The sequence below is a fragment of the Barbus barbus genome (assembly GCF_936440315.1).
Source record: "Barbus barbus genome assembly, chromosome: 45".
In the NCBI taxonomy this organism is placed as follows: Eukaryota; Metazoa; Chordata; class Actinopteri; order Cypriniformes; family Cyprinidae; genus Barbus; species Barbus barbus.
In genome coordinates, this window is record NC_136723.1 from 5746457 (window position 1) to 5774190 (window position 27734).

General features: G+C 38.7%; 2 protein-coding genes across 6 annotated transcripts; one reads left to right on the plus strand and one right to left on the minus strand.

Annotated features, from left to right (window-relative positions):
- Nucleotides 1-80: 80 nt before the first annotated feature.
- On the plus strand, nucleotides 81-7619 carry zfand5b (zinc finger, AN1-type domain 5b). 4 transcript variants are annotated; one of them, XM_079407428.1, is made up of 5 exons: nucleotides 81-264; nucleotides 4151-4328; nucleotides 4413-4619; nucleotides 5910-6032; nucleotides 6119-7619. In XM_079407428.1, exons 2-5 carry the CDS (start codon nucleotides 4172-4174, stop codon nucleotides 6265-6267), a joined length of 636 nt encoding a protein of 211 aa, XP_079263554.1. In that variant the 5' UTR covers nucleotides 81-264; nucleotides 4151-4171; the 3' UTR covers nucleotides 6268-7619. The 4 variants fall into 4 exon arrangements, with proteins under 4 accessions (XP_079263554.1, XP_079263555.1, XP_079263552.1 ...); XM_079407429.1 differs by having other exon boundaries at nucleotides 87-264; nucleotides 4416-4619; XM_079407426.1 differs by lacking the exon at nucleotides 81-264 and adding an exon at nucleotides 3890-4072.
- smc5 (structural maintenance of chromosomes 5) lies at nucleotides 7451-27428 on the minus strand. Of its 2 annotated transcripts, XR_013783718.1 has the most exons (25): nucleotides 27164-27428; nucleotides 26885-27026; nucleotides 26276-26328; nucleotides 26010-26172; nucleotides 25741-25875; nucleotides 25525-25665; nucleotides 24871-25032; nucleotides 24710-24781; nucleotides 24362-24617; nucleotides 23832-23986; nucleotides 23628-23741; nucleotides 20418-20512; nucleotides 20207-20339; nucleotides 19487-19660; nucleotides 15966-16135; nucleotides 15766-15889; nucleotides 15566-15688; nucleotides 14832-14960; nucleotides 14647-14742; nucleotides 12795-12899; nucleotides 12595-12714; nucleotides 12083-12262; nucleotides 8471-8566; nucleotides 8175-8370; nucleotides 7451-7639 (listed from the first exon to the last, which is right to left on the minus strand). XR_013783718.1 is itself a non-coding variant. In XM_079407389.1 (24 exons), the coding sequence occupies exons 1-24, from the start codon at nucleotides 27313-27315 to the stop codon at nucleotides 8239-8241; spliced, it is 3222 nt and encodes a 1073-aa protein (XP_079263515.1). In that variant the 5' UTR covers nucleotides 27316-27428; the 3' UTR covers nucleotides 7974-8238. The 2 variants fall into 2 exon arrangements, 1 of the variants encoding a protein (XP_079263515.1); XM_079407389.1 differs by lacking the exon at nucleotides 7451-7639 and having other exon boundaries at nucleotides 7974-8370.
- Nucleotides 27429-27734: the final 306 nt, after the last annotated feature.

Here is a 27734-nt window from a genome sequence, read left to right on the forward strand (position 1 = left end):
GCAACGCAGCTCTAAAACTGTTTCACAGCAGAAGGTTGTTTTGTACAGTAAACTTGTGATGACTGGCGCAGTTAAGCCCCGCCCCCGGAGGTGTCAATCACCGTGACGTCACGGCCACTATTAAAGAAAACCAACAAACAGCAGCCAGAAACACACATATATACACATACACACACACACCAGCGGACTAGCAGCACGGACCGTCGCCAAGGGTTTAATATAAAGTCTTTATATTGTGGGAGCTTCTCTTTTTAATCGGATAAGGCAAGTAAGACACTTTTTTTCGCTTTAAACCTCATGCTAAGATTATAGGACTCGTTTCGGTAAAACGACTAATATCCGTTTTATTAAAGTTATCCGTTGATATAATGCCCTTTAATGTGTTAAGTGTTTGTCTAAACTGATGAACTTGGTGAACTTGCGGAGTTTAACCAAATATGGTTGTTAGCTGATGCTAGCATATTAGCTAGTCAAATTAGCCTGTTGTTCCTTTCAACCTAAAAGCTGAAATATGACACGAAAACGGCAGATTTATGTTTAAACACACGTGTTTTTTATTGTTAACGCGATGTTTGTTTCGTATTTAACCCGAGTTTGTCTTTCAGGAGAAAAATAAGTCCGTTTGTTGCAGTTAGCTGCATGTATTTGAGCGTTATAGTTAATAGTCTGTTTATATATCATCACAAATCGAGTAATTAACTCCCTATGATTATGTTTTCGGTTTTATTTAGTCTCATGTGTCGATTGAGAAGATAAACCCCAACTAGTTAGTGTAACGTTACCTTTATCAGCAAGTGAACGTCTTTTAAAAACGTCTTATTTCCTCAATATCTTGACGGATTTGTGCTGAATTGATACTCTGGTTGTGTATAATTGTGTTTTCGTTATTAAGGATTGTGCTTTGTCTCAAACGGGAAGAGTGTTTAAACAAAGGAGAGAACACGAAGCATATTCACCCTGACCCAGATATAAAGCAGATAAACAACTATCCTCACTCGTTCACCACCACAGACCCCTCGGACTGAAGCCAACACGGGCTTGGAGGGCATCAACGCTTGTGTGGAGCGCTTTATATACGACTGCCTGTTTGTTAGCCGAGATGCTAGTGTTAGCATGACTCAGTGGATTTCATTGAGGCCTCAAACACTGATATAGCTCTCTAAAACACACATACTGTGTGGATATCACACATGTACCATGTTTACATGCGTTTTTAGACTTTATATGAGCTGTTAAATGCTTGGTGCATTGAGTAATGAGCTGCTTTCTGAAGTCTTTATCCATTTAAGGTGTCTTTTTAGCTTAATGGTTTGCTTTTGTTCAAATATTTGATTTGGTTATCACTCAAGTCTTTGTTTTGCAAATCTGCTGTGTATTTTCTGTCATCCAGACAGGGCTAAATGGACACTGATGGCCAAAACGCATGGAGGGGGGGAAAAACCAGCCCTGTTGGGGCCATTTTTGGCTTTTTCAAAATATATGAGGCCATGCATTGAGGGAGGAGGGCACTACACAAACAGGCTCCTACTAGAGGTGTATGATGTAATGGAGGCAGGTCAGGATGATCGGGGGTATTTATAGTGAGGACACTGGTGGAGGGAGGCTTTTCTGAGCAACATGTCACATTGCACCCTTGTGACGGATGAAAACTAATCCAGCTGTCCATGTGAGCGAGAGCAGGGGCAGCAGGCAGAAGCACACGTGACGCAGCCCATGTGGTGGCTTTTCAGGGGAAAACCTCTGATGCTGAAAGACGGAGGCGAAATGCTGCAATCTTGTTTACTTCGAGCCTGAAAGCATGCGGCTCCTCACTGAAATGTCAGTCCTGACAGGTCTCAGGTTTATTGCTGGAAAGCATCAGCTGTTTGGATGTGGATGCTGTTTCTCTCTGGCTGAACATGATGTTCCAGCTGTTCCACCTACAGAGACACTTACACCTCACACTAGTCAGGGTTTACCCATCAAAACAATCTAGTCACACTTCATCTGCCTAGCAGGTGATCACAATGGTGATATGTGAGTAGTTGATGCTAGTGAAATTAGTTTTGAGTTATAGTTAACAAAAAACGTTATTGAACACTAAGTGTTACACTATAATTTACTGTTAACATAAATGGATGGTTATTCATAAATGTGACCATGGAGCAAGAGGGGGGTGATAAAACCAAAAGACTATTTAATCATTGATTATTTATTCACGCTTGAATAAATGCTTATTCACAATACAAAATAATTTAACTTATACATGTCCAAAAAGGAGTAGGAAGAAGCATAATCTTATTTAATCCTACCCCTTCTCCACTCCACGTTGATGATGATAATAATCAATAACAATCGTCAAATCAACTTCATGGTAACAATCAATAACAATCATCAACTTAACTTCATAACTCTGTCATCTCATCCTTGTCTTAATACACTTTTGACTTTCCTACATGTATTTACAGTAAATATACAAACAACCCAAATTAAAAACTATGACTAAATAACGTGTATGAACACCTAATTAGATCCGTTCTTCCTCCTGATACATTCTGAGAACCATACGTTTATATGCCTTTTAAACTGGATCACGCTTGGGCAATAAAATCTTGAATCATTGCTTGAGCACTAGTCTGTTCCACAATTTCCCTCCACATACAGAAATACAAAAGCTTCTTAATGTTGTATGAACATAAAGATGCTTAATTACACTCTCTCCTAAGATTATATCTCTCTTCTCCATTAAGGAACAATTTTTGAATATTGCCAGGGAGTAAATAATTTTTTGCTTTATACATTATTAATGAACCAAATCAATGAATTTTAATATCTTTGTTGGTGGATGGAATTACAAGAGCAGCGTGGACATTTTCATTTTGTTGAAGTAAACAATCAGTAATGATTACAAAAGCAGTAGGACGAATTAAAAACCAAACAATAGTGGAGATGGAAAGTATTAAACACTGGGAAATTCAGAAAATGTGTTCCCAAGAATGCACACACGTTAAACATTTAAGCTAGGACAGTGATTCAACCCCTGATACGTCTTTTGCATTCGTTTAAATTAAAAACGTTCAAAATAAAGATGCGCAACATTAAATTAATATTAGTCGCACTTTATTTTAAGGTCCAATTCTTGCTATTAACAAACCATTAACTTTGACTTTTTCCTTAAATTCCTAATTTGCTGTTTATTAATAGTAAGGTTGTGGGATGTAGAATATGGTCATGCAGAATGTTTCATAACCACTAATAAACAGTGAATATGTTAATAATAGGCATGCTAATAAGCGAGAATTGAGAATTACTCCCTATGCTAAAGTTACCCTAGCATTTGAGTTTTTGTATTAGGACAGAGCCTTCAGAGGCATATATTATCTTAGATTGGAGTGCACATTTGATGCAGTGTTCTGTGACGTTCAGATGAATGTGTGCTTGTCAGATAATGATCTTGGTTACAGCTTGTAGACTAAACTTTTGGTGCTGCGAAACACTCTGCACCCATTAGCAAAAACAGTGATTTTTACAAGGATCATCTGGATCTTAGGCAGTCTTGGCCTAATGGATAGAGAGTTGGACTTGTAACCTGAAGGTCATTGGTTCGAGTCTCCGGTCCGGCAGGGATTGTAGGTGGGGGAGTGAATAACCAACACTCTCTCCTCCCTCAATACCACGACTGAGGTGAGACCCTTGAGCAAGACACCGAATCCCCAACTGCTCCCCGGGCGCCGCAGCATTGGTTGCCCACTGCTCCGGGTGCATGTTCACTACTGTGTGTGCACTTGGATGGGTTAAATGCAGAGCACCAATTCCGAGTATGGGTCACCCCATATTAATACATTATGACGGCTCTTACTGGTTAACAGTGAAACAAACCACAGGAAGTTTCACAGGTTGACCTACATGCATCCAGCTCAGTCTGGTTGTAAAATGATCACATGATCCGTGGCGTGAGTTTGCTGAAATGGGCTTGAATCAGGCGATTCTGTGCCAGGATGAGGCTCATGCCAACCTGATGCCAAGAAAAGCTTTTAGACGTCTTAATCTTAATCTGATTCTCCGTCTGTGGCAACATTGCACCTTTATCGCTGTAAATCCTCTTAATGAAGCCAGTCTTTGATTCACACTTCACGTTATGCTGACGAGACTCGTGTTTTGTTCTCAACAGGAATCGCTCGTTTTCGGAGAGATGGCCCAGGAGACCAATCAAAGCCCCGTGCCCATGCTCTGTGCCACTGGCTGCGGTTTCTACGGCAACCCTCGGACCAGTGGCATGTGCTCGGTCTGTTACAAAGAGCATTTAACACGGCAGAACAACGGGGGAGTCAGTCCGATAAGCACAATGGGTATGTGTTTCCGCTCTTTGAACATCTTCACGGGCCGTGTTCCTCGAGTGTCTCATTAACTGAGGGGGGTTTGCTCTGTTCCAGCAGCTTCCAGCAGTGTGTCCAGTAGTCCTACCTCTGAATCCTCAGCCATCCAGATCATTGAAGCTACACTAAACAACTCCTCATCTGCTAGTGCTGAGTCACCCAGCGGCTCCACGGCTGCCCTTCCCGTTACACAACAGATGACAGAGATGAGCATTTCCTGTGAAGACAAGGTGGTCTCGCCTAAAGTAGAACTTCCTGAACCAGGTTGGTATTTCTGTTTCAGACTTGAGAAAGTGTCTCAAGAGTCAAGACTGCTCAGAATTGAGTGCTGACTTACTGCATGCAAGGAAGTGAACGTAAAACAATTTACGCACGCACGCACACACATACACATGCATATGTATAAAGTGTGTCTATCATGCATGTGTACGCTCAATACTAATACTGCATATTGAGGGACTTGTATAGTTACTTTCACCAGAAAAGATTTGGAGTTCATATTTATATTAAATAAATAAATAAATTGTAACTGCTGTATTTTTTTGATTTGCTTGGTTTTTAGCTCTTGTTATTGCAACTAATAGCCTTGTTTTTCATGGCAATAAAAATAAATTACTACTGTTGAGGTCATTCTGAACGTGCTAATTCAGTATGTGCTGTGTAGTTATGTCTTAAAATGATGTATAAATTCTCATATTTGTTTACAAAATCTTAACACTTGATAGTCGTATGTTAAAAATAATAAATAAATCAATAATAAAATTGTGGGGTACATTGCTAGGTGGAACAGGGAAGTGGTCTCTTGGATGCAAACTTTTTTTTTTTTTTTTCTTCACATTGCACATCAGCTACACATTTTGGGAAACACCAAGTAATTCAATTAATGTATACAATGTTTGCATACTATAGTGATTTTATATACTGCAGAAATTATAGGATGCAATTTTGAAATGCATCCTCTTTTTCAAGGACATGTTCTGGACAGGATTTGCAAGTTACCTGAAATGTCTGGGTTTTGGATTGTTTTTCAATAGGTTTCATGTTTGCTGAAGGCGATTGAGTGGAAAAGCAGTTTGACCAATAGCTTGCAGGCATTGATGTGAAAGGGTGCGTCTACAGAGCATGTTAAGAGCAATGCAAATACACATGTATAATGTCTGAGGACTGTCAATGGGAAAACCAAGCCAAAACCAGGACATTTTAGGCAGTTTAGAAATCCCAGCCAGGACATGTCCCAGAAAAATAGCATGTATGGTCACTGCATAAACTTTTAAACTTCAAGCAGTATTTTATAACAAAGTGATTTAGTGCTGTCAAATCATATCCAAAATAAGTTTGTATACATAATATTATACACGCACACATACATACACCGTACACATACATAGTGTAAACCAACTTATTTTGGATGATTAATCATTTGATAGCACTAAAGTGATTCACTGTTAGCTTCAAGAAGTGTCAATGAAACTCTTCCAGTGATCTTAGCTTGAAGTTGTTTGTCAGCTGTTAATTCGCGTGACCTTTTTTTTTTTTTTTTTTTTTTTTTTCCAGTTGTCACTCAGCCCACAGCATCTGCCACTCCTCCAAGCTCAGGTGAAGAGACCAAAACACCCGACGCCCCCAAACCCAAGAAAAACAGATGCTTCATGTGCCGCAAGAAGATTGGCCTGACAGGTGAGCACAGCCAGCGTGATCACACACCCCAGCTCAGATGCAATCTCTCTGTACACGTTCTGATGTGCTGATGTCTGGTTCGTCAGGGTTCGACTGCCGCTGTGGGAATCTCTTCTGTGGACTCCATCGCTACTCGGACAAGCACAACTGCCCCTACGACTACAAGGCGGAGGCTGCGGCCAAGATCCGCAAAGAGAACCCGGTGGTGGTGGCCGATAAGATTCAGAGAATATAAGACTCTCGCCGTCACACCTCCACTTTACGAGAGATCAGATACAAGGACTCACACTTTGACCTGTGATCTGAGAGACTAGTTTTTTTTAATTACAGTATGGGAAAGAATCTTGTTTCTAAGCCAATGCATGAGTGATCACTTTGTTTCCATCTTTCTTTTGCTTTCTGTTGTTGGTATATGAGCTTCAAGTTGAAACATGGGGAAGAAAAAAAAATGCTTATAAAAGAAGCCAGAGACATTTGCCTAACGTGTCTGTTTCTGAGTGGAAAACATGCTGTGACCTGGAGTCTAGTTGTTGTGTTAAAGGCTGATTGTCATTAGTTTACTCTGTGCTGTGTCTCCCGGTCGGACTCTGAAGACTGTTACGAGCGCCGTCAGAGCAGCAGTGCATGGCTGGCTCATGTAGCAAATGGACGCGCTTCTGTTTCCTCTGGGTCGATCGCTCGGTCCTCCCATTCTCGAGTCAGCCTTTACGACATTTATCAGCCACCTTTCTGCTTGAGCGTCAGCTATCCAGCTGCTGGAGTGATGCTGGGGGTTTCCCTGTCATTCGACTGTGCGCAAAATGACTTTTAAACCATTGACAGACTTTGTGAAAAATATGTAATCCAATTGGGATGGTTTAATGCAGCCAGACCAGAATGCTTCATGATCAATTTTGATCGACTGCATCCATGATACCCTGTCAAGTTCAGATGAGGTTGGACGTGGCAACAACACAAAACGGTTTCTTCATTCTCCCACATGATCCTTTAAGACATTTAAGTGAATGAGATATATTTTTTAAAAAATTTGCATTGGGTTGTATTGTGACACCAATTTGATTTAAGGGCTTGTTCAGAGGGCTTGTGGGTGTTTTGCATGATTAGTGAAACGAGTATTTTACTGTTAACTGCATACTAGAAGACCATTTCTTAATTTTTTCCTCTTTTTGCTCTAATTCACTTTTCTCGTGTGATTTGATCATTTCATGGGTATTGTGTTAAATGCTGGTAAGAAATAATGGTATTGTTTAGTGTCATTTAATCAGCCCTTTGCGCCTGCTCGAGTGTTTTGTGTCAGTGTGAGTTAGTCACCATCTTTTTCATCTGAGGCTCAGTTCGTTTCTTTTTAAGGTCTGGCTGCACAGCGCCGTTTTATTTTAGAGCTTTGTGAGTTTACACAGTAAAACTAACCATCTGTTCGGATTTGATTTTATGCAAGTTTGTACAAACCATCTTTATTTATTATATGTATTGCGCATATAATCGTGTTACCCAACATTACAGCGACATTGTATCATGTAAATAAAATTATGTACAGAGATATCATTAAAATGTGTACTGTGCTGTTGGCGTTATAAAGATGTCCGTTCTGTGGCTAAGATTTATTTCTGCAAAATAATGAAAAAAGACTAAATTAATATACAAAATGGGTGAGTTAGCAGTGTCACAGGGTTGCCAAATGTTTCCTTTTTTTGAACAAATCAGTTGAGTCAATGTTTCACTCAAACTCAAGACAGTTCATGTAACCTGCATAAAGCCTCACTGAAAAATCCTCATTACCAGACTAACAGCCAAACAAGCAAGTGGCGTGATACCAACAAAAACATTGATATTTATATTTTAAAGTAGCCACACATTCATTTGTATAACTGAGTTTAAAACCCCAAATGGAAAAATGCTTTGTAAATGTCAGCTTATATTTTCAATTAAAACAAATTTGAAGTATTACTGTATTAAAATTTAATATTACTGCGTAAAACAGTTCTCATACTGCATTTATGACCCTAATAATAATAATAGTGATGTTTCCTTTAGTGAGAATTAGACTGACTTGTTTTAAAAAAAACAGTACATTTAATTCATTACACAAAATATTTAATCAAAACTGGTAACTTATGCATTTTTGACATGAAGGCACTTAACCTCATCTGAACTGGTGATCCATCAAGAACTCGATCTACAGCGAACAGCTCGTAGTTCAGTTACTTCAGGGGATTTGTCTGCGTTTGGCGCTTCTGAGGAAGGCTTTCTCGCTCCATTTGTTCGGCGGCAGCATGTAGGGTCCGTTGTGCACACAGAGGATGGTCATCTGCTCCGCGTACTTCAGGTTCTGTAGGAGCTACACACACACACACACACACACACACACACACACACACTCAGTGACGCTCTCATATCAGCAAACACGTCTCACACACAATGTCAGTCAGCAAACCAACCTTAGGTGTGATGAAGAAATACTGAGACGTGTTCACACCACACGCCGTCCGCACTACGATGTCAAACACTCTTCTCTCATTGACAGGATCCATGCCCTGAACAACAACACAACACACACATCAAACACACACAACATTCCTACACACTTCACCTCAGGAAAGAAGAAACTACTCAAGTATTACTAACTACAGAGGGTAAAATAAGTATTGAACATGTCACCATTTTTCCCAGTAAATATCTAAAAGTGCAGTTGACATGAAATTTTCATAAGATGTCGGTAACAACCCAAGTAATACATACAAAGAAAACAAAAATAAGTTCAGAAATTACGTTACGTGTAATAAAATGGAGTGACAGGGAAAAAGTATTGAACTACTGAAATGTATTTAATACTTTCTACAAAAGCCTTTGTTGGTAATAACAGCTTCAAGACGCCTCCTGTAGGAGAAACTAGTCGCATACATTGCTCAGATGTGATTTTGTCCCATTCTTCCACAGTCTTCGAATCTTGAAGGTTCTGTGGGCCTCTTCTATGAACTCTGACCCCTCCAGAAGTCTGAGATCTTATCTGACCGCCATCAATTTGTGGCAGTAAATGAAGAGGTATCATACCAATCACAAGTGCAGTATGGAGTACCTCAAGGCTCAGTACTTGGCCCCTTACTTTTCACGTTTTACATGCTACCCTTGGGAGATATCATTAGGAAACATGGTGTTAGCTTTTACTGTTATGCTGATATACAGCTCAGCTCTATTTCTTTGCGACCTGATGAAACTTTCCAATTTGCAAAACCAACGGAATGAATAGTTGATATCAAAAACTGGATGACTAGGAATTTCTTACTGTTAAATTCTGAAAAAATAGGGGTGTTAATTATTGGACCAAAAACGTTTGCATGTAATAACTTAGATCACTGTCTAATACTTGACGGCTGCTCTGTAAATTCTTCGTCGTCAGTTAGGAACCTAGGCATACTTTTTGATAGCAATCTTTCCTTCGAAAAACATGTTTCTAGCATTTGTAAAACTGCACTTTTCCATCTTAAAAATATATATAAAATTTCAACCTATGCTCTCAATGTCAAATGCAGAAACATGTGGATTCATGCATTCGTGACCTCGAGGCTAGATTATTGTAATGCTTTATTGGGTGGTTGCTCTGCACGTTTAATAAACAAACTCCAGCTGGTTCAAAATGCAGCAGCTAGAGTTCTTACTAGAGCCAGGAAGTATAACCACATTAGCCCGGTTCTGTCAACACTGCACTGGCTCCCTATTAGCCTTTTTCACACTTCCGTGTTTCTGGCTTCCAGATTGGCGCTTGCAGGGTAAAAGTTTTTTTCCGGTGGCAACAGCGGTCGTACTGAACAAGAATGAATTTGAGAATCAAAGTCTTTTTTTTACAAATTAGATCCTATGAAAATGCTTGACCTGCCAGTGTCCTGACATTTTATCCTACCCGTCAGATTTTCCTACCGGGGCTTACTGCGCACATCAATATTTTGTCCTTTTTCTCACGCTGAACAACAATATTCAATGCATCTGCATTACTGTAAGTGGCAGGTTTAGGGTTGTGGTAGGTGTAGACATTAATAAATCATCATTTATCAGGTAGCATTTTTCGTTGTCGAACTGTACTACCTACCGTTTTAATGGGAGGTAGGAAAATCTGACAGGGTAGCACAAATTGACAGTACTGTACTCTACACAGCGCAAACATTTCACAATTAACTGTTTGGTCAGCTTGGGTCGTCACAAATACAAGTTTATTTAAATCTAAATGGTGGCAGTTCTAATTCAGTTAGCTTCGTTATTTTGTCTCTTTGGTGCTGGCTGTGCATTATGACTCTCCACGTGATTTTTATTATTATTAAAGTAATGTTGTATTTTCTATTTGCTCTCCTTTGCATTAATGTGATGGAGTAAATGTACGCTGTATAATGTGCCCTGGGAAACACATATTAAACAAGAGCTGACTCGGATTCATGGCTTTGTTCCTATTCTATCTGGATTATGTTGTTGTGTTGAGTTTAATATGCTTCAATCGGACTGAGGTGCGTTTAATTTTCTTGGAAAAATTGGCATCTGGTCATAAATGGTGTCGTTTTGAAGTAATTTATCATGATGTGGTGATTTGAGGGAACTGACTGAGTAAGTTGAGATAATACGCTCAAATGTACCGGAGATCAAAGACTATTTAAAAAAGGGACTTTGCCGGAGACGGAGAATAGAAACCATCCAGCATTATGTTAAGCACATTATCTCACGAGTCAGCGGTCTGAGTGGCCCTATAAGTAACAAACAAGTCAAATGATATTTCTTTATAGATTATATAACAACAACTTGGAAAACAGACAAAACAGTAAAGGTAAAAAGCATTATTTGAGAAAAGGGCATAGTGATATAATAGCCGCAGACCTGTAACGGAACTGATTTTACCCTGCGCTGACGTAATTTCCGATTCTTGTGAAAAAGCCTAATTAAACATCGTATAGATTTTAAGATCTTGCTAATTACCTATAAGGCCCTGAATGGTTTGGCACCTCAGTATTTGAGCGAGCTCTTATCGCATTATAGTCCTTCACGTCCACTGTGATCTCAAAACTCTGGCCATTTGATAATACCTAGAATATCAAAATCAACTGCGGGCGTGAGATCGTTTTCCTATTTAGCGCCCAAACTCTGGAACAATCTGGAATTCCTGACAAGTTTCAAGCGACAACTGAAAACTCATCTCTTTCATCACTATTTGACTTATTCCTAAATTTAAAAAAAACAAAAAAACAAATAGTCTTCTCTTTATTCCTTCCCTTTCTAGCTTGTACTTATTTGAACAATGCCTGAAACTTGGTATTACGAGCACTTCCTGTGTCTGTTTGCCTCTTAAAGATGAATCACTTGATGTCTTCCCCAATTGTAAGTCGCGTTGGACAAAAGCGTCCGCAAAATGAATATGTAAATATTTAGATAGTATTAAGTATTTGTTCATATTTTGAATTATATGTTGCATTTTGATTTTAGTTTATCTTTTGTTATTTTGTTACTAATTGTAGTTTATTTTAATAGACATTTCAATTAAAAAGTATTTCAATTTATGCTTTTTTTTTTTTTTTTTAGTTTTTGTGTTAACAATAAAAACTGTTATTTTACCATCACTGAGGTACTTGTATAGTGCTTATAAATAGTTTGAATTAGGTTTTATTTTTATACTTTGTTCTCTTTTTAATTTGTTTAGATTTAGTAATTTTGTTGCATAATGTTTATTTGTTTTTGTGTCTGCACAGTAATTTAAAATTTATCCATTTCAGTTATAGTTTGTTATTTTAGTACATCAAGTTAAGAAATACTAGCTAAAGTAAAATTCGAGTTGTTTAATATTTGTTTTTCAATAACAAGTAACCATGTTTTTGTTTTGTTTAAGTTTTAGTGAACAATAACACCGAGATGTGATTCATCGACCAAAGATGTCAGTCTGGTGCACATGTACATCATTTGCTCTATTACAAGCTGGAAACTTAAGCATCTGTAAGAAAGAACATTTTGCCTGGAAGCGATTTGGATCATTTTGTGGCTTCACTGCAGGCGTGTCTGAATGTGTCCCATGTGTTCACCTGGTTGATCTCGTCCACCACTCTGAAGGGGCAGCGGTTGAGGTCCTGCAGGGCCATGAGGTACAGCATGGTGGACACGCTGCGCTCTCCTCCGCTCTGATGGTGAGGCGTCAGCTCGTGCAGCTGCGTGCTGCTGCGAAACTTCACTCGGATGCGGATGCCGTACTTATCATACTCCTCCTGAAGCACATTTACACAACACGAGTCTGACTTACGGGGCTTCAAACTGTGTTTGCAGATGTTATTTTGCAATACTTTAGATGAGAGGATGGCTTTTGCACCGAAAATAACGAACCAAAATTCAGCATTAATTCTCTTACAATCCTAATACGCAATACAGCAATTGAAATAATCTCCTTCACTGTCAACTGGACGAAGACAGAGGCAAATCAACCGTCTCATACGAACTAATACTGATCAGCTATTGTGTATGAGAGAACAGGGCAGCCATGACATGATGTTCTGAGAGTGTATGAGAGCTTCACAGCCGCTGAGACAGAGCGCGTCCTCACCTCGTTCTCCGAGTGCAGATCCACCTCTCCGGCACACTGCATGGAGCGAAAGAAATCACTGAAGCGCTCGTTGATCTGATCCACCAGCTGCTTCAGAGGATTCAGCCAGCGCTCTTTGGCCTAGCACACACACACGTCTGTTAACTCTGTTTGTACGATGAAGGTGTTGGTGCGATGGGGCTGGGGTTTGTCAGACGCACCTCGGCGATGTTTCGTCTGTAAGTTGTCAGAGCGTTGGTCTTGTCGTCCAGCTCCTTCTCCATGTTTTGAATCTCCCGCTCACGTCTGTTATATTCCTCCACCACCTGACAGTCAAAACCACAGCACATTACCCAGGAACTGACTGTACATTGAGCTCTGCTGCGAACAGCGTCACACTATCCAGACGACATTTAGAAGGAGAAACTGGACAATGATTTGCATCATGGAGAGGTTTGCTTGAAAATCGCACATTGGATGTAGTGGTTTGTCAGTGGTCAATTGTGAGAACTAGAAACTAGAGATGGCCAATATAATTCCAATGAATGTGATGATAATGGAAATTTAATTATAGCTGATTTTCACAATGCAGAAAAGGCTAATGGAACCACGGAATCCAGTCGTAAAAATGGGATTTACTGTATAACGCAGAATGTCACAGAATTTTTCAATTTTTGCACGAATAAACTGAATGCGGTATCGATCAGTGTCTGTGAATAAGGCACATTTTATCAAATTTTCATAACACGATAACTGCTGCAGTTTTTATCAATTGAATCCAGTTAGAATATCCTGAAGGGATAGTTCATCCAAAAATGTAAATTCTGTAATCACTTACTCTCTTTGTTTGTTTATTCTGAGCACAAAAGAATATATTTTGAAGAGTGTTGGTAACCAAACAGTTGCTGATAGCCATTGATTTCCATTGAATTGCAAAAAAAAAAAATACATACTGTGGCAATCAATGGCTGACATCAACTGTTTGGTTACCAACACTCTTCAAAATATATTATTTTGTGTTCAACAGAAGGAAGAAACTCATACAGCTTTGGAATAAGCTTTGGGTGAACTATCCCTTTAACTGTGTTCACCTTAACAGGTTTAATTTCTACTATTACAAATTTGAACCTGACATTCTGGTAATTTGCAATCCCAAATTGGTCAGAAATTGTTTATCATGCTTAACAAAAAATTTACTTTGGAGCTAATATTGGCATCTTTGTTATAGTTAAGGCCAAAGTATACTTCTGTTTTTATGTGTACGCAAGAGTCCGCGTAGAGTGCGAGTGACGCAAATGGTCACCAGGGCTGCGTTTCCCAAAAGCATCGTAAACTAAAGTTGATCATAGCTCCACTGGTGACAATGATTCTACGATCAACTTAGGCTTATGACGCTTTTGGGAAACGCAGCCCAGAATAGTATGCACACCATCTGATTTTTGTAACCACGCATGTACACAAAGGTCACACTAGCGATGGCTCGATACCATAATTCTGGCTTCGGTACGATACCAGGATGTAATACCTCGGTATCGATACTAAATCCTTGATTCAAATTTCTCATAAGCTTAATTGGTTTGATCTAAAGAGAGAAGAATTAATGACTATTTTTGTTTGAAGACTAAAAAATAGCTACCAAAATAAATGTTGGTAACTGCAGTTTGACAAAGTAATGACTAAAAGTAGTCTAAAAGTTGACAAAAATGCAATGAAATGTGACTAAGACTATTAAGCATTTTCGTCTCAAGATAAGACTAAATCAAAAATGACTGGCAAAATTAACACTGCAACAGATGGCCACATTGACAAGCGCTTGTATGAGAGGGTTATGAAATAACAGCAATTTTAGTTTAAAATAAATTACAAATACATTTTTATAAATTCTGTGCGTTCGACTGCATGCATACACATGTGTACGTGTAAAATACTGAAGTAGAATTTGGGCTTTAGAGAAGCCTACATTCAGCTCTTCTCGATGTGAGCTTCCAGTAAGAAGTGAAGTAAAGTTTGATTAGTAACATTTTAAAGGCAGAGGTCAGGCTAAGCGTGAATAAGCTGATGCGTTTGTCTCACAGCATCACTGAGTCCGGTGAAGCACTCGGCTCTGGTCTTCTCCTCATTCAGCATGGCATCAATCTCATCCAGTGTATCAGGCAACTGGCTGAAGGCCTGAGAGTAAACAACGCACAAAATGTTTTAAAATAATGAATTAAAGGCTGAATGAAGGATGTGGGGTGTCTGAGTTAGACGGAGCTCACTACGCGTAGTTCCTCTGGGACGGCCGTCTCTCTGGCAGTCATGTTACAGATCTCACTGGCCCTCCTCATCAGGGTCTTACACCTGGCCAACAGAGTGTTCTTTACCTGGTCCAGCTTGGTGTATGCGTCCTGTGTAAACAAACAGACACATGTTCTTACTGTGACCGATTCATCAGTGGATGAGGAATTTTTAATTAAGAGGAGATATGAGAGCTCTAGTTAACCAAATTAAAATATATTGTATTATCCTGAAATTTTCACGTTGAATAATAAGACCGTTACTACAAATTTAAATAAATAATATGAGAAAATAGATGATTATTTCTTCATTCAAAAGTTTGGATTTGTTCAGATTTTTAAATATTGTTTAAGTCTCTTTTGTTCACCAACATGGCTGTTATTTGATAAAAAAAAAAAAAAAAAAAGAATAATAATATTGTAAAATATTACAGTTTAAAATAGACGTTTTCTACTTGAATGTGTTTTAAAATGTACTTTATTTCCGTGATCAAAGCTGAATTTTCACATGATCCCGCACAAATCATCTCATTATAACAAAGTGCTGACATGATGTCAATAAGAGATTCATTGTGCAGTGAACAACAACTGAACTGGGTTTATAGAAATACCTTTACATTTATTTGTTGACTGATCCCATTTGACTCAAAAATTTGTTCGATTACGGAAGTAAAATGCATTGCGATTGACATTTCACATGTGACAGATGGTCTCACCTCGGCTCGCTTGAATTCAGCTGAACTGTCCCTGAAGTCCGTCTCCAGTTTGGTTTTCTCAGCAGAGAGACCAGCGCTCTGAAGAGCCAAGTACACCTTCTCCATACTCAGTCTGGCCTTCATCTACAAACACACACATGAAACCATAAGATACAGAACAGCTGAGGGTAGAAATCAAGCTTAGGAGAACACAAACACACCTTCATGTGACCCAAATACTCCTCCATTATGGCCACTTTCTTGTTGTTTACAGCAGCGATCTTGGCATTTGTTTCCTCTTCAATTGCCTGCAAGTTGATCTCATTCTGCTCCATCTGCCGTAAACTGCACAGAGAGAAAAAGATATAAAAGAGAGGGGTCACAACAAAACTGCACACAGCTGGTTTTCGGGGGAAGGTACCTGTCCTGTTTTGTGCTGATTTTCTGCTCCAGTTGTCTCTTCTTGCCTTTCAGTTCAGACAGTTTCTTCTTGTTAGCACGCAGCTCATTATCACGGCGGTCCAGTTTAGCTTGTTGCTCACGAATGGCTGCCATACGCTGATCAATGCTCTGCACCTGCCTCTCTGCTGCCTGCGAGCGAGATGTCAAATCTGAGGTCATTATACTTATTCAGTTGATCTCATTTTCCAATTTTCTATTTATTTTATAGCCAAACTACAAAAAGTGGAGAGCTGTGACATAGCTTAAAGGTGAAATATCATACAAATCTGACTTTTTCTGTGTTTAAGTGATATAATTGAGTCCCCGGTCCATCTACCAACCCAGAAAGCATGAAAAAGAACAACCCAGTGATTTTTTTTTTTGATAAGCCTTTCTCTGCAAGCTTGTGAAAAAGATCCGTTCAGATTTCACTGCCCCCCTGATGTAGAAAGGGGATCTTATTATAATATTACCGCCCCTTAATCTGCATGTTTCCACCCCGTAAGCAACAAAGGTATACCAGTTCGAATGCCATGGCAAAAGTTCGAGCAAAGCATGCGAACACAGTTCTGTCTTTGGCTGCACTGATGAGCACAGAAAACTATTCAGTCCCAGCCTCAGAGGAGACAAGAGCAGTGGATTTATTGATTTATTTACTGTATTATTGTGCTGCTGCCACACAGATCGAATATAAATATGCCATTTCTTTCCCAGCTGTTTACCTTCACAGACATAACTGACTGTTTTTGTAACTCGTGTTTTTAACAAACTTGTGTGTATTTGACAGTTTAAGAGGAATAAGACATGAAAGAGGACATAGTTTACTACATGCCGTGTGACAGAGGCTTTGTGCGTTCGCTTTGGATGTGTGCGCTCAGAAAACCGTATATCAGAAGAACTAATATGGATTAAAACGCATGATTTCAGCACAACAAACATGATAATCAAAACCAAACAGATGTTTTTTGGGCTATAAGGCACAGTTCTAGTCTGGAAAAGGGGGTGGGCAGCAGCAGATCATTTGCATTTAAAGAGACAGAAACAGCGTGTTTCTACTTCCACTCAAAATAAGCATTTTCAAAATGATATAATAAATGATCTGTGAGGTACTTTGCTCTGAAACTTCACAGATACATTCTGGGGACCCCTAATACTTATATTACATCCTGTAAAAAGGGGCATATTAGGTCTCCTTTAAAAATGTTTGAAGGGTGATTTCTTTCCTAATGAATGGTTTAAACACCAACATTAGATCTACTAAATCAAATAAGTATATACCAATATGCTTCAACATTTAAATATTAACCCCTTAAGGTCGTGATACCGATACCACTATAGGAATTGCATCATCGCGTGTTTTTTGAAAATATTATACGTGTTGGAGCACAAATATAGACATACCGTATTGACCCGAAGACAATGTTTTTTTTCTATATATTCTTATATTCTTACAAGACGTCTTACAATCTTATATTCAGAGTCTAAACTTTGACATGTCAATAATACACCCACAACAATAGGTGGCACCAAACACGCATAAAACAAGTGTGCCATGAAACATGTAATGTGTGTTGTAAAGATCACGAGTGAAAACTAAAGAAAAAGGAAAGCTTACAGCAGCATGAGTCGTGACTGTCGTTAGCCTGATGGGACCAAACTTCCTCTGTCAGTGATTTTAAAACATAAGACCATACCCAGATTTGAAGACTGCAATAAGATTTCACTTCTACTGTTAATCAAATTTTGGTAGGCTACTATGAGATGGATAGCCTAAATGTTATATAATTCAGATGAGCTACCTGTTATTTTTATGGTATATCAAAAAAGTGTGTAGTTTTAAATGTCATTGTCGTTACATTTTACCAGTATTTTCCATACTTTCAAAAAAATTTAAATAGGAAAAACATGCAATATGAAAATAATTTAAGAAAAAAAAAAAAGATTTGGTTTTCAAAAAGTCTTTTTCCAAAAGGTACATATGAAAGCCCCCCACGTAAGATCGACGTAATAATATTCATATAGCTCAAACTTACCAAACATAGATGAGTCATATAACAAATGAAAGCTCTCATTCCCTGTGTAGTTTATTTCATTGATCTAACACATTACAGAGAATAATAATCAAAGCATCACGACGATGGAAATGACTTCTGTAAACAAACAAACATTTACGTCACATTCCTGCTCCGATTACTACTTCCGTGTGCTAAAAGTGGACACAAACATTATATCAGCTCTTAGATTAGATTCTTTAAAATGAGACTATGCTCACTTTTCTGTGAGCTTTTACGACTACAAGACATCCTAATATGTCTCAGATGCACCAATCAATGCGTGCGATGGAGTTGAATGGCACGGTTTCTACTAGTTTTGACTTAACACGTTTGTATTGACAGGTGATTACGTCATCACGAAATGTGTCATATGTCTGAAAAGCTCCCAATCAGATCTGTCCAAAGAGACATCGATCAAACTCCTAGGCCAATAGGTTATCGAAATGTGCACTGCCCCCCTAGCGCTAGCAGCAAGCTCAATGCAGAGTTGGGAAACTATGGATTGTGAACAAATACAATAATAATGAATTATTCCACCCATGTCAGTGTTTGTCACAATGACACAATGATTTTCCCGTGGACCATGCCCCTTTTCTTCTGTCATATATAACAGCATGTGTTTATAGGCAGCTGTCCCTTTAAGACCGAATGCACGGATCCAATATAATGATACACATGCTATTTCTTTCTGCGATCAGTTTCACAACTACTGTGTAATGTTGGAGGTTGAATCGAATCGTTACACATAACGTACACCACTACTATGATTACACTTAAGTTTGTGCTATATTATACTCACCTTTTAATAATTAGTGTGTGACTAACGTCTCCTCCACTATAAATTACCAGACTGTAAATGAATCGAGTGACGTCACTGAAAAGCTGCAGCCGTGGCGGGGATGATTTTTGGTGTGGCGGGCCACCACGGCAGAATGAATGTAGCGGAAACACTGCATGTGTTAAAATTTAAGGTAAATTTATAGGTATGCTTGAACTCGCAGAATGGAGACCCCTAGAGGACATATTGCCTCCCTTCAAATAAATGTCAATAACTTTTTTTTTTTAAATGATACAAAGAAAATTATTTTTTTCCCATTAGCTGGCACATAGTGAAATCAAAAGAAACTATCTGCAGGGAGATGGACCAAATAGATCTTAAATAACAGACATTCAAAAAAAAAAATTATAAATCAAAATGTAATTTTTTATTTGAGTATATCAAAATTATGAAATATTACAATAACAAAATATTATTCTACTCGTGTGTTAAAATTTAGGGTATTTACTGTGAAATTAGACCATTTTTATCAATTTGCTCCAATGTATGCGAGTAGGGCACTATTTTAAATTCAGGTACGCCAAAATCAGTAAAAAAAAATCTAAAATATGCCAAAGAGCTTAAGAGGTCAAAGCAGTGGTGACAGTGAGTTAGATGTGCATCTCTCACCCTCAGCTGCTCCTCCAGTTGGCGTCTCTCGTCTACATCGATGGTCGTAGTGAGGAACTGCGAGGGTCGCAGGGCTGAGTTACTGGAGACCACGTTACTAGAGTAGTTGGACTTCTTCACAGTGTACTTCTCCTCCGCTGTGTAGATCATCCTCATCTGAAGCTCTTTGATCACCTGCCACAGAAAAACATGTTACAAGATTGTAAGGCCCTATGAAATCAGCTTTATTTATTTTGACCAAATTCAGCATTATTTTTTCTATCTTCTATGTTTTCCATTTTAATGGAATAATTAAATTTTAATAATGAAATGTATCCAATCAATTGAAATCATAAAATTTAAATGTTAACAATAACAGGGCCCTACAAAATGTTTGTTGTTTTTTTTTTTTAAGAAATTCTGTGATTTAATACAAATTTATTATCAAAAATGGTGGTGTGGAAGTGGCTGCTTTGGAGATAAAGTTCATGTGAAGCACATGACCTCAACTGCTGAAGACAGTCATTCAGAACTTGCAGACTTTATATCCAAACAGCAGTCTTTTTGTGACTCTTTAGCCCATATGACAATTTGATTAATTGTCCAGCTTTACTTAAAAATAATATATACGGTAAATTACATTTTTATGGCTGGATTAATCGATTCCCTAGATTCAAAATCTACAACTTGATGTCTATTAATATTTTGGGCAACTTCCCAGCTGAATGATGGAGGACCTACCATCTCGATCATGCTCTTGGTCTTCTCTGTTCCTACAGGCACATCATTGACTTTGTACTGATAGCATAAGTAACTCATGACCTCCTCAGGAGCATCGAACAGCTCACGCAAATACGAGAAGAAGCCATAAGGCCTGACAAAAAGAAACAAAAACAATTTAATAAATGTACTGAGTAAGATGTCTTGGTAGCGGTCAAGTAGTGGGTGTTACTTTAGAGTCTCGAGTGGTCGTGATGGTGGTCGTTTAGAGCAGGACTCCGCTGGAGCGATGACGGTGTTAACTCGCAGCCTCTGCGTGTCTCGCACCTGAGAAAACATTTCACATTTTACTTTACTTACCCTCTATTATAAATGTTTATTATTCAATTACTTTAACTCATTATATTACTTTTAGGGATACACGATATTCGATTTTGCCGATATCCGATATGCCGATATCTTTCATCTCATTTTGGCCGATACCGATATATTTCCTTTTGTTTGAAAACAACACCAAGTCTCTCCTGTGCAGAAATTATAAGAAAAATATTATTCATTTTTGGTTAGTTTTTAACAATAACTTAGAATTAAATAAAAAGTTATGAAGGTTTTTTAACAGTACATAGAAGCTTTGAAAATAAATATAAATAAACTCTCTCAATCACTGCATTTTTCCCCCAGAAAGATGCAATGTTAACCCTAACATTTTAAGATTAACATTTATAGATGGTCTAAAACAAAAGAGTTGTAAAAACTCTGAAAATCTTTTAGAGCTCATGATTTGTTTTTGTTTTTTTAGCTTCTGATCATTAAATCAAACCATACTCATTTTATGACATCAATCACTGCTTTATTTAATCTGAAACAGTCTAAATGTTATTTGTGTAGGCTATTTTACTTTTAATTTAATTAGAAGTAGCCCAACAGCGCCCCCTACAGATTAAAACTCCTTACCGAACAGGCGTTAGGACCCGGGGGAGGCTGTCACTGATGTGCTTTTACTGTTTATCCAATGCTTTCACAGATTAAATGCAGCGATCCAAAACAGTCGATCTAATCGTCATTCAGACAAAACTTTGCTTCAAGAATGAGCCACACTGCTGATGTGATCTAATCAATAGCACACCCTGGGCACATGTGTGTTAACCCATTTCTCGTATTGGCAAGACATATCGGCATAACTTTTCATATCAGGCCAATGCCGATATTTACATTTAAAGCCATTATCAGCCGATTCCGATATCAGTCCGATAATATCGTGCATCCCTAATTACTTTGTTTATTATTAGAAAATAACACAAATTAAATATAAACCACATAAAAAATTTAGACCGAGGACAATTTTTTGGGAAAAATTATTTTACCAACCTTATATAAAATTAATAGAAAATTGTTAAATTGTTCATATTTTATAACCTCCTTAGCTGAACAATTAGCATTTTCCGTTCACTGACCAATTTTCCATTCACTGACCAAAAGGTGACCCATTATGCCCCTTTTTACAAGATGTAAAATAAGTCTGCGATGTCCCCAGAGTGTGTATGTTAAAGTGTCCCTATTATGAGTTATGAAAGGTTCATATTTTGGTTTTGAAAGTCCCCAATAACAGGTTAACATGCATGCAATGTCAAAAAACACTTTCTTTTAATATTTTCTTATAATTTGCATTTATATTTACCTTATTTGCTCAACGACTCCTAAACGATTCGCTCAAAGATTCATTTTCCAAACCCCTCACGCTAATCTGCGGTGATTGGTCTGACTGGTTGATTTCATTTCCATTTCATAATGCCTGTAATGCCTGATAAAGCAGCATTTGTGAGCACAGTGCTGCTTTGTGTATAGCCGTTATCGGGGAAGCAGCTATTTTTACTGCTCCAAAAGCTGCACCTAGTGGCAAAGAATTAATTTGCATTTTCATTCAGACCAACAAGAAAATAAAGTTTTCCCAGGTCTGCGTGTACAACAAGAGGGCAGGCAATATGCTAATGTTTATTTATAATAGGGGCACTTTATGTTTTAGCTTAAAATACCCCCCAGATAATTTTTTATAGCTTGTTAAAACTGACACTTTTAGAGTATGAGCCAAAACACAGCGTTTTTGTGTTTGTCCCTTTAAATGGAAAGAGGGCGGAGCTTCAAGAGCCGGCAACAACAAAACAGGACAATCTCACGCACTGAAAATGCCAGAAACTCTCCTTTGAACCGGAATCGGTTTAAAAGTCAGTCATCTGATAGTACTGTACATAATACATGCACGTTTATTTTTTCACAAATTTATAAGTCTCACTTGTGATTATAAGCTGAACAAATTAAACCGGACAATCTCACATTGCTTTCATATGCAGTTTTTAACTACCAGATTCCCATTTACGATGATTCTGGTAGAACATGATGGCAGCATCAGTGAAAACAGGCATAGCTTTAGCAACATTAGCCTTACAGAGTGCCAATAAGCTTTTTAAGAAAGGCAATTTGGAAAAAAAACGTGTGATACTTTGTCTGGAGTTGACATTCACACACGAAGCGTTGGTATTGATCCCTCTTTCAGAATGAACCTTTGTGAAAACTCCAGCTCTGAAATGACTCATTTGTGAGGCAGTCACGTAAAATGATTGGTACAAACATAGGACTTTACTGTTTTTTCTGGTACATACTGTACGAAAATGAAATTAAACCAGTGTCCTCAGTGGCTCAGATGGAGGGAGTCTATGGAGACTCCTATGTTCTTTGGTGCATCTCAAAACACAACACTTCTGATGCCTCTTTGGCGCTGACAAGCAGCTACAGCAGGAAAACAGTAATGGCGGACTGCTGCTTCTCACTCAGGGCTGTTTCTAAGGGTGCTTTCACACCTGCCTCATTTAGTTCGGCTGAATCGCACTAGAGTTCGTTTTCCCTCTTGGTGCGGTTCGTTTGGGCAGGTGAGAATTTTCCCGCACGCTCTTTCTGACCAATCGAAAAGCAGTTTAGGGAATGCGTTCAAAGACACATCTAGCCAACAAGTGAAGCGGATGTTGTCACGTGACTGCATTTTGGTTCGTTTCAGCTGGTTCGGTCCAGAGCAAACAGTGTGGTGTGAAAAGGAACCAAAACGGCTAAAAATAGCTACATTGTATAATATTGTGCCTTTTGTCCGGACCAAATGAACCGAACTACAGATGTGAAAGCACCCTAAGCTAATAGGGCACAAATAGGGCTAATAGATTGTCACAAATGGGTGGGACTTTTTCCAGAAATCTGGAATCTCGTGTTCAGAGAGACTGTTTATGATTTATAAAAAAAATAAAAAGTGTGGGTAGATTTTTACCATTATAGGCTGGTTGTTTTCACACACTGCGGCCACACAACTGGGTTTCAAATGCCACATAAACGTGATTTTTGCATAATAGCTCCCCTTTAAATGATTTTTTTAAATTGTGTCAGCTTCTGAGCTTCTCACCTCTGTCATGAACTTCTCCATGTCCTCCTGTCTCTGAAAGACAAAGGCTCTCAAATCATTGAGAGGAATGTGACTCTCAATGTATTTTGCATGCCGAGCATCACGGACATTTATCTAGCAAAAGAGAGAGAGAGAAAATCAATCCAATCTACTTAAAAACCCATCTCCGAGAAACAGCAACTGAATTAGCAGCTGTGCTCTCACCACCAGCATCATGGGCTCATAGACGTTGCCTTCAAAACGATCATGGTTATCCCTCAGCCACTTGAGGGCAGTGTAGGTGTCACGAAAACGGCTGCGCAGTTTATCCTCTTTCACCTTCATCATGTCCAGCAGACTCCTCAGACGATTCTGCAAACCTTCAGAAGAACATCCAACAAACTAAACGTGAGTGCAAGACTTGAGGTCATTGCACACCGAGTCCGAAATTTTCATATGCATTTTTTAAGCTTTTTTCATATTTGTCATACTTTCCCATCAAAATACCTGTTATGGATGCGAAAACGCAGAAAATCAGTGTGTAAACATGATTGACAACGTGCGGTCGTATTTATTTTTTAACATGCGAAAATTTCGGACTCAGTGTGCAATGACCTTGTAGCTTGGTGAATTATCAATACAATGAATATATCAATAAAATTATCTAAAACGATGATTTCTTCACAACAGGCAAAAATTGCTTCTTATACAACTTTTGTATGTTTTTCTGCAACTAAAGTCATCTTAAACATTACGGTTTAATTCTCCAAATGCTTCGTCTTTATCTCTGCGCAGGTCCAGCATCTCGCCCTCCAGTTTGGCTTTTTCTTCCTGGATATTCCTCAGCTCTGTGTTAACAGCCTCAATCTGAGGCGTGACGTCCTCCATGCTGCCCATGTTCTGAAGCTCCTTCTGCAGGTCTTTGATCATGAGCTGCGTGTGTCCGATCCGCTTCTGTCGGTCCGCCTCCTCCGTCTGCTTCAGACTCAGGTCCTGTCTGGTGTCATCAATCTAGCGTTTGACAGAAGCAGACGAATCAGCTAGTGTTTCAAAACTGTCTTAAACAGGTTCTTATGTTTTATAGGTAGTCTTTCAGAACAAACCTCTTTATTCCTATATTCAAGCTGATCATGTTTCTGCTTACATTTCTGTGATGCGTCTCTGATACCGGCAGTCTGAGAAATTTGGGGGGAACAGTGGCATTATTTTTATATAACAAAGGAAATATAAAAGATATTCTTGGCAAGATCAGGTTTGTGCTGACCAGCTCCTTCATCTGCTGCTCAATGGGCTGCAGCTGACTCTCCACAGAGCGGATCTTCCTGATCAGTGGCTCCTGAGCTTCTTGAAGCGATTTCAGCTTCTTTTTCATTTCCTCTCTCTCCTTCTTCACGCCCTCAAGCTCTTTACGTGCCGTTTCATACTCCTAAAATAGGAAACAGAGAATAAAGTCTTGAAATCCGTCCTATATGCACATAAAATCTTAAAATGGACATAAAAAAATGTATGCACTCAATTGAATGTAATCTTTTTTTTTTTATCAGAGAAGACTTATATGCGCATGAAGTACGAATGTATTTACAAGCATTAGGCTTCCAAACACAAGATAACATGATGTTCCGGGGTTTTTTTCCAGCATAAAATCATTAATTTAATTTATCTTTTAATTAATAATTAAAAGATAATTTAATTAAGTTGATTTGACCTTGATATTCCAATTTTTCAATTAAGTTCAATTCGCAACTTTGGATGGAAATATAACTACTATAAACATTTATTTTTCAACGTAAAGTGTTTTGCAATAGGGAGTTATGACAACAATGTGAGTAATATTCGGCTGTTTGTGTGATCTATCAATGGTGGAAGCTTGCAACAAATTGGTTTTGGGAAAGTTTAATCTAGTAAGATCAGCACTCACCACCCAGGGTTTCTTCTTCTCTAGCATCTGGATCCTGTCCAAGTGTCTCTTCTTCATGTAGTAACGCTCCACATCCAGTTTGTTCCTCTCATTCCTCTGTCTGGCCTTCTCTAGGAAGTTGGCTTTCTCCTTGCACACATTCTATCAAGTAAAATCAAGTAAAATCAAAGCCCTATCACAGCCTTAAGATGCATTTCAAAACAAGAAATCATTCACCTCCAGTTCTCTCTCTTTGCTGCGAAACGTCTTGAGTTCGCAGTGAAACTCGTACATTTCTGGCGGGCCGACAGATTTCTCAGTGGCTTCGAGAAGCTCGATCTTACTCATCTTAGCAAACTCACCAACCTTCTCCTGCAACATCAAATAAAAGACAAACTATTAATAAAAAAAGCTCTTGTGCAGTTCTTCAAAACTTCACAGATTTGTCTGACAATCTGCAGTATATTGTGCAGTAATAAACTGGAGATTTTCATAACAGCGCTCACCTGTGGTAGGAACTGACACAGGTTCCCGACCTGAATGTGCAGCTCTTTCACGGCCTCCTCCACAGCCTTCTGACTGGAGTGTTTCTTATTGAGCATCCATGTCGACTGGTTGTTCTCAACCTGGATCTCTCTGGTGATTATCAAGTTGCCTCTCGCTCTGTATCTGGAGACAAAGAAAAGCAGAGATGAACTGAGTAACTAGGTCTCTACAAGGACTTTTGGAAAGTAATGGACATAAATAATAATACGTATAAATATACACTTACAGCTCAATTTCAACTGAACCCTTACTGCACCCTCGCTTCACATACAGACCAACCTAGAAACAGAAAAATATCTGGTTTATTTCTTATTGACAATAAATGTCACTAAATGTTGTTTTAGTATGACTGATCGGATGACTTGTGTTAATATTTTGAATTCATCTTCCTTTTTTATTTAGCTACAATTTTAATGTATTTTTTTGTAAAGTTATATTTTAACTCTAAATCATTCTGTGTCTTTAACTACTTGGATGGGCGGATAAACCTCTCTGTATGCGTCAAGACAATTCCTGTGGGTTTTTCTCTATATAAATAAATTATTTTCCAGCATCTCTGCTTGTATCATGTGAAAGTTACCAGATTTACCAGCTTGTGCACTTTGCTTGCATGCTAACTACAGGCAACCAAATAATCTCAGCACAAAGCATCTGCAGATTTTTGAGTACTATGTGTACTAAACTACACAGATATAATCATCTGTGTGTTTTTGCACTTTGGTACAGTGTCAAGAAGTGTCTGGACAGCAGCTAGCTGGTGTGAAATGAACAGAAATCTACAATATAATAAAAGTGTGTAAGCTAACAGGAGCTCTCAGTGGTCAGAGTGACTCGCCTTGTCTCCTCGGCCCAGGACGGCTGTTTTTCCAGCTAGGCCCAGGCAGATGGCGCACACTATACTGGACTTCCCCGTGCCGTTGGCTCCCACGATCATGTTCAGTTTGGGTCCGGGGAAAACTTCTGAGTGATCGTATGTGCTTTAAACACAGATGACCAGAATTACAAACACAACTCATCAAGATTTAATTCGAAAACACTCGACATGAAAGTGCAAAAACCTGTTATGAAAGTGAAATAGAGACATTTTGAAGTATATAAAGAGTGAATTTCTCACAGGAAGTTACGCATGGTGATGCGAAGGATAGAGCCCTCCACGAAACCTCCTGCTTGGCCATTTGTGCTGCTGGACGGTGCAGCTTCGCGGCTGGAGGGCTGTGAGTTGGTTAATTCGTGGCTAATTCGTTTTTTCTTCTGCGACAGGTCCATTTCTCATCCCGTTAACACCGCGGCAGCGTCACATCACTTTCGTTTCGCGCCTGTGTTGTGAGTAAGTCGCCATGTGATTGGCCGGCGGTTGTCACGTGACACCGTCCACGCTTGCCAAGTAGTTATCGCTGCAGCCCGGAGACCTGCAAGTGGGAGGGGCCTACGCCAAGAACAGCCAGTGGGAGGAGCTTACGCCAAGAACAGCAAGTGGGAGGAGCTTATGCCCCCAAGTAGGCTGGATTTTATCGTAGTTTAAAATTATATAAATATAATGCATTTTCATAGTAGTTTAAACTGAAATTCTTAGTTTTGTCATTATTGTTTGTATCCAATGCCATTCACTGTCAACATTGAAATCACATTTTTTATTTTGCATATTACAGCAAATGACAGACTAATGTTCTTCAGAACATGTTACA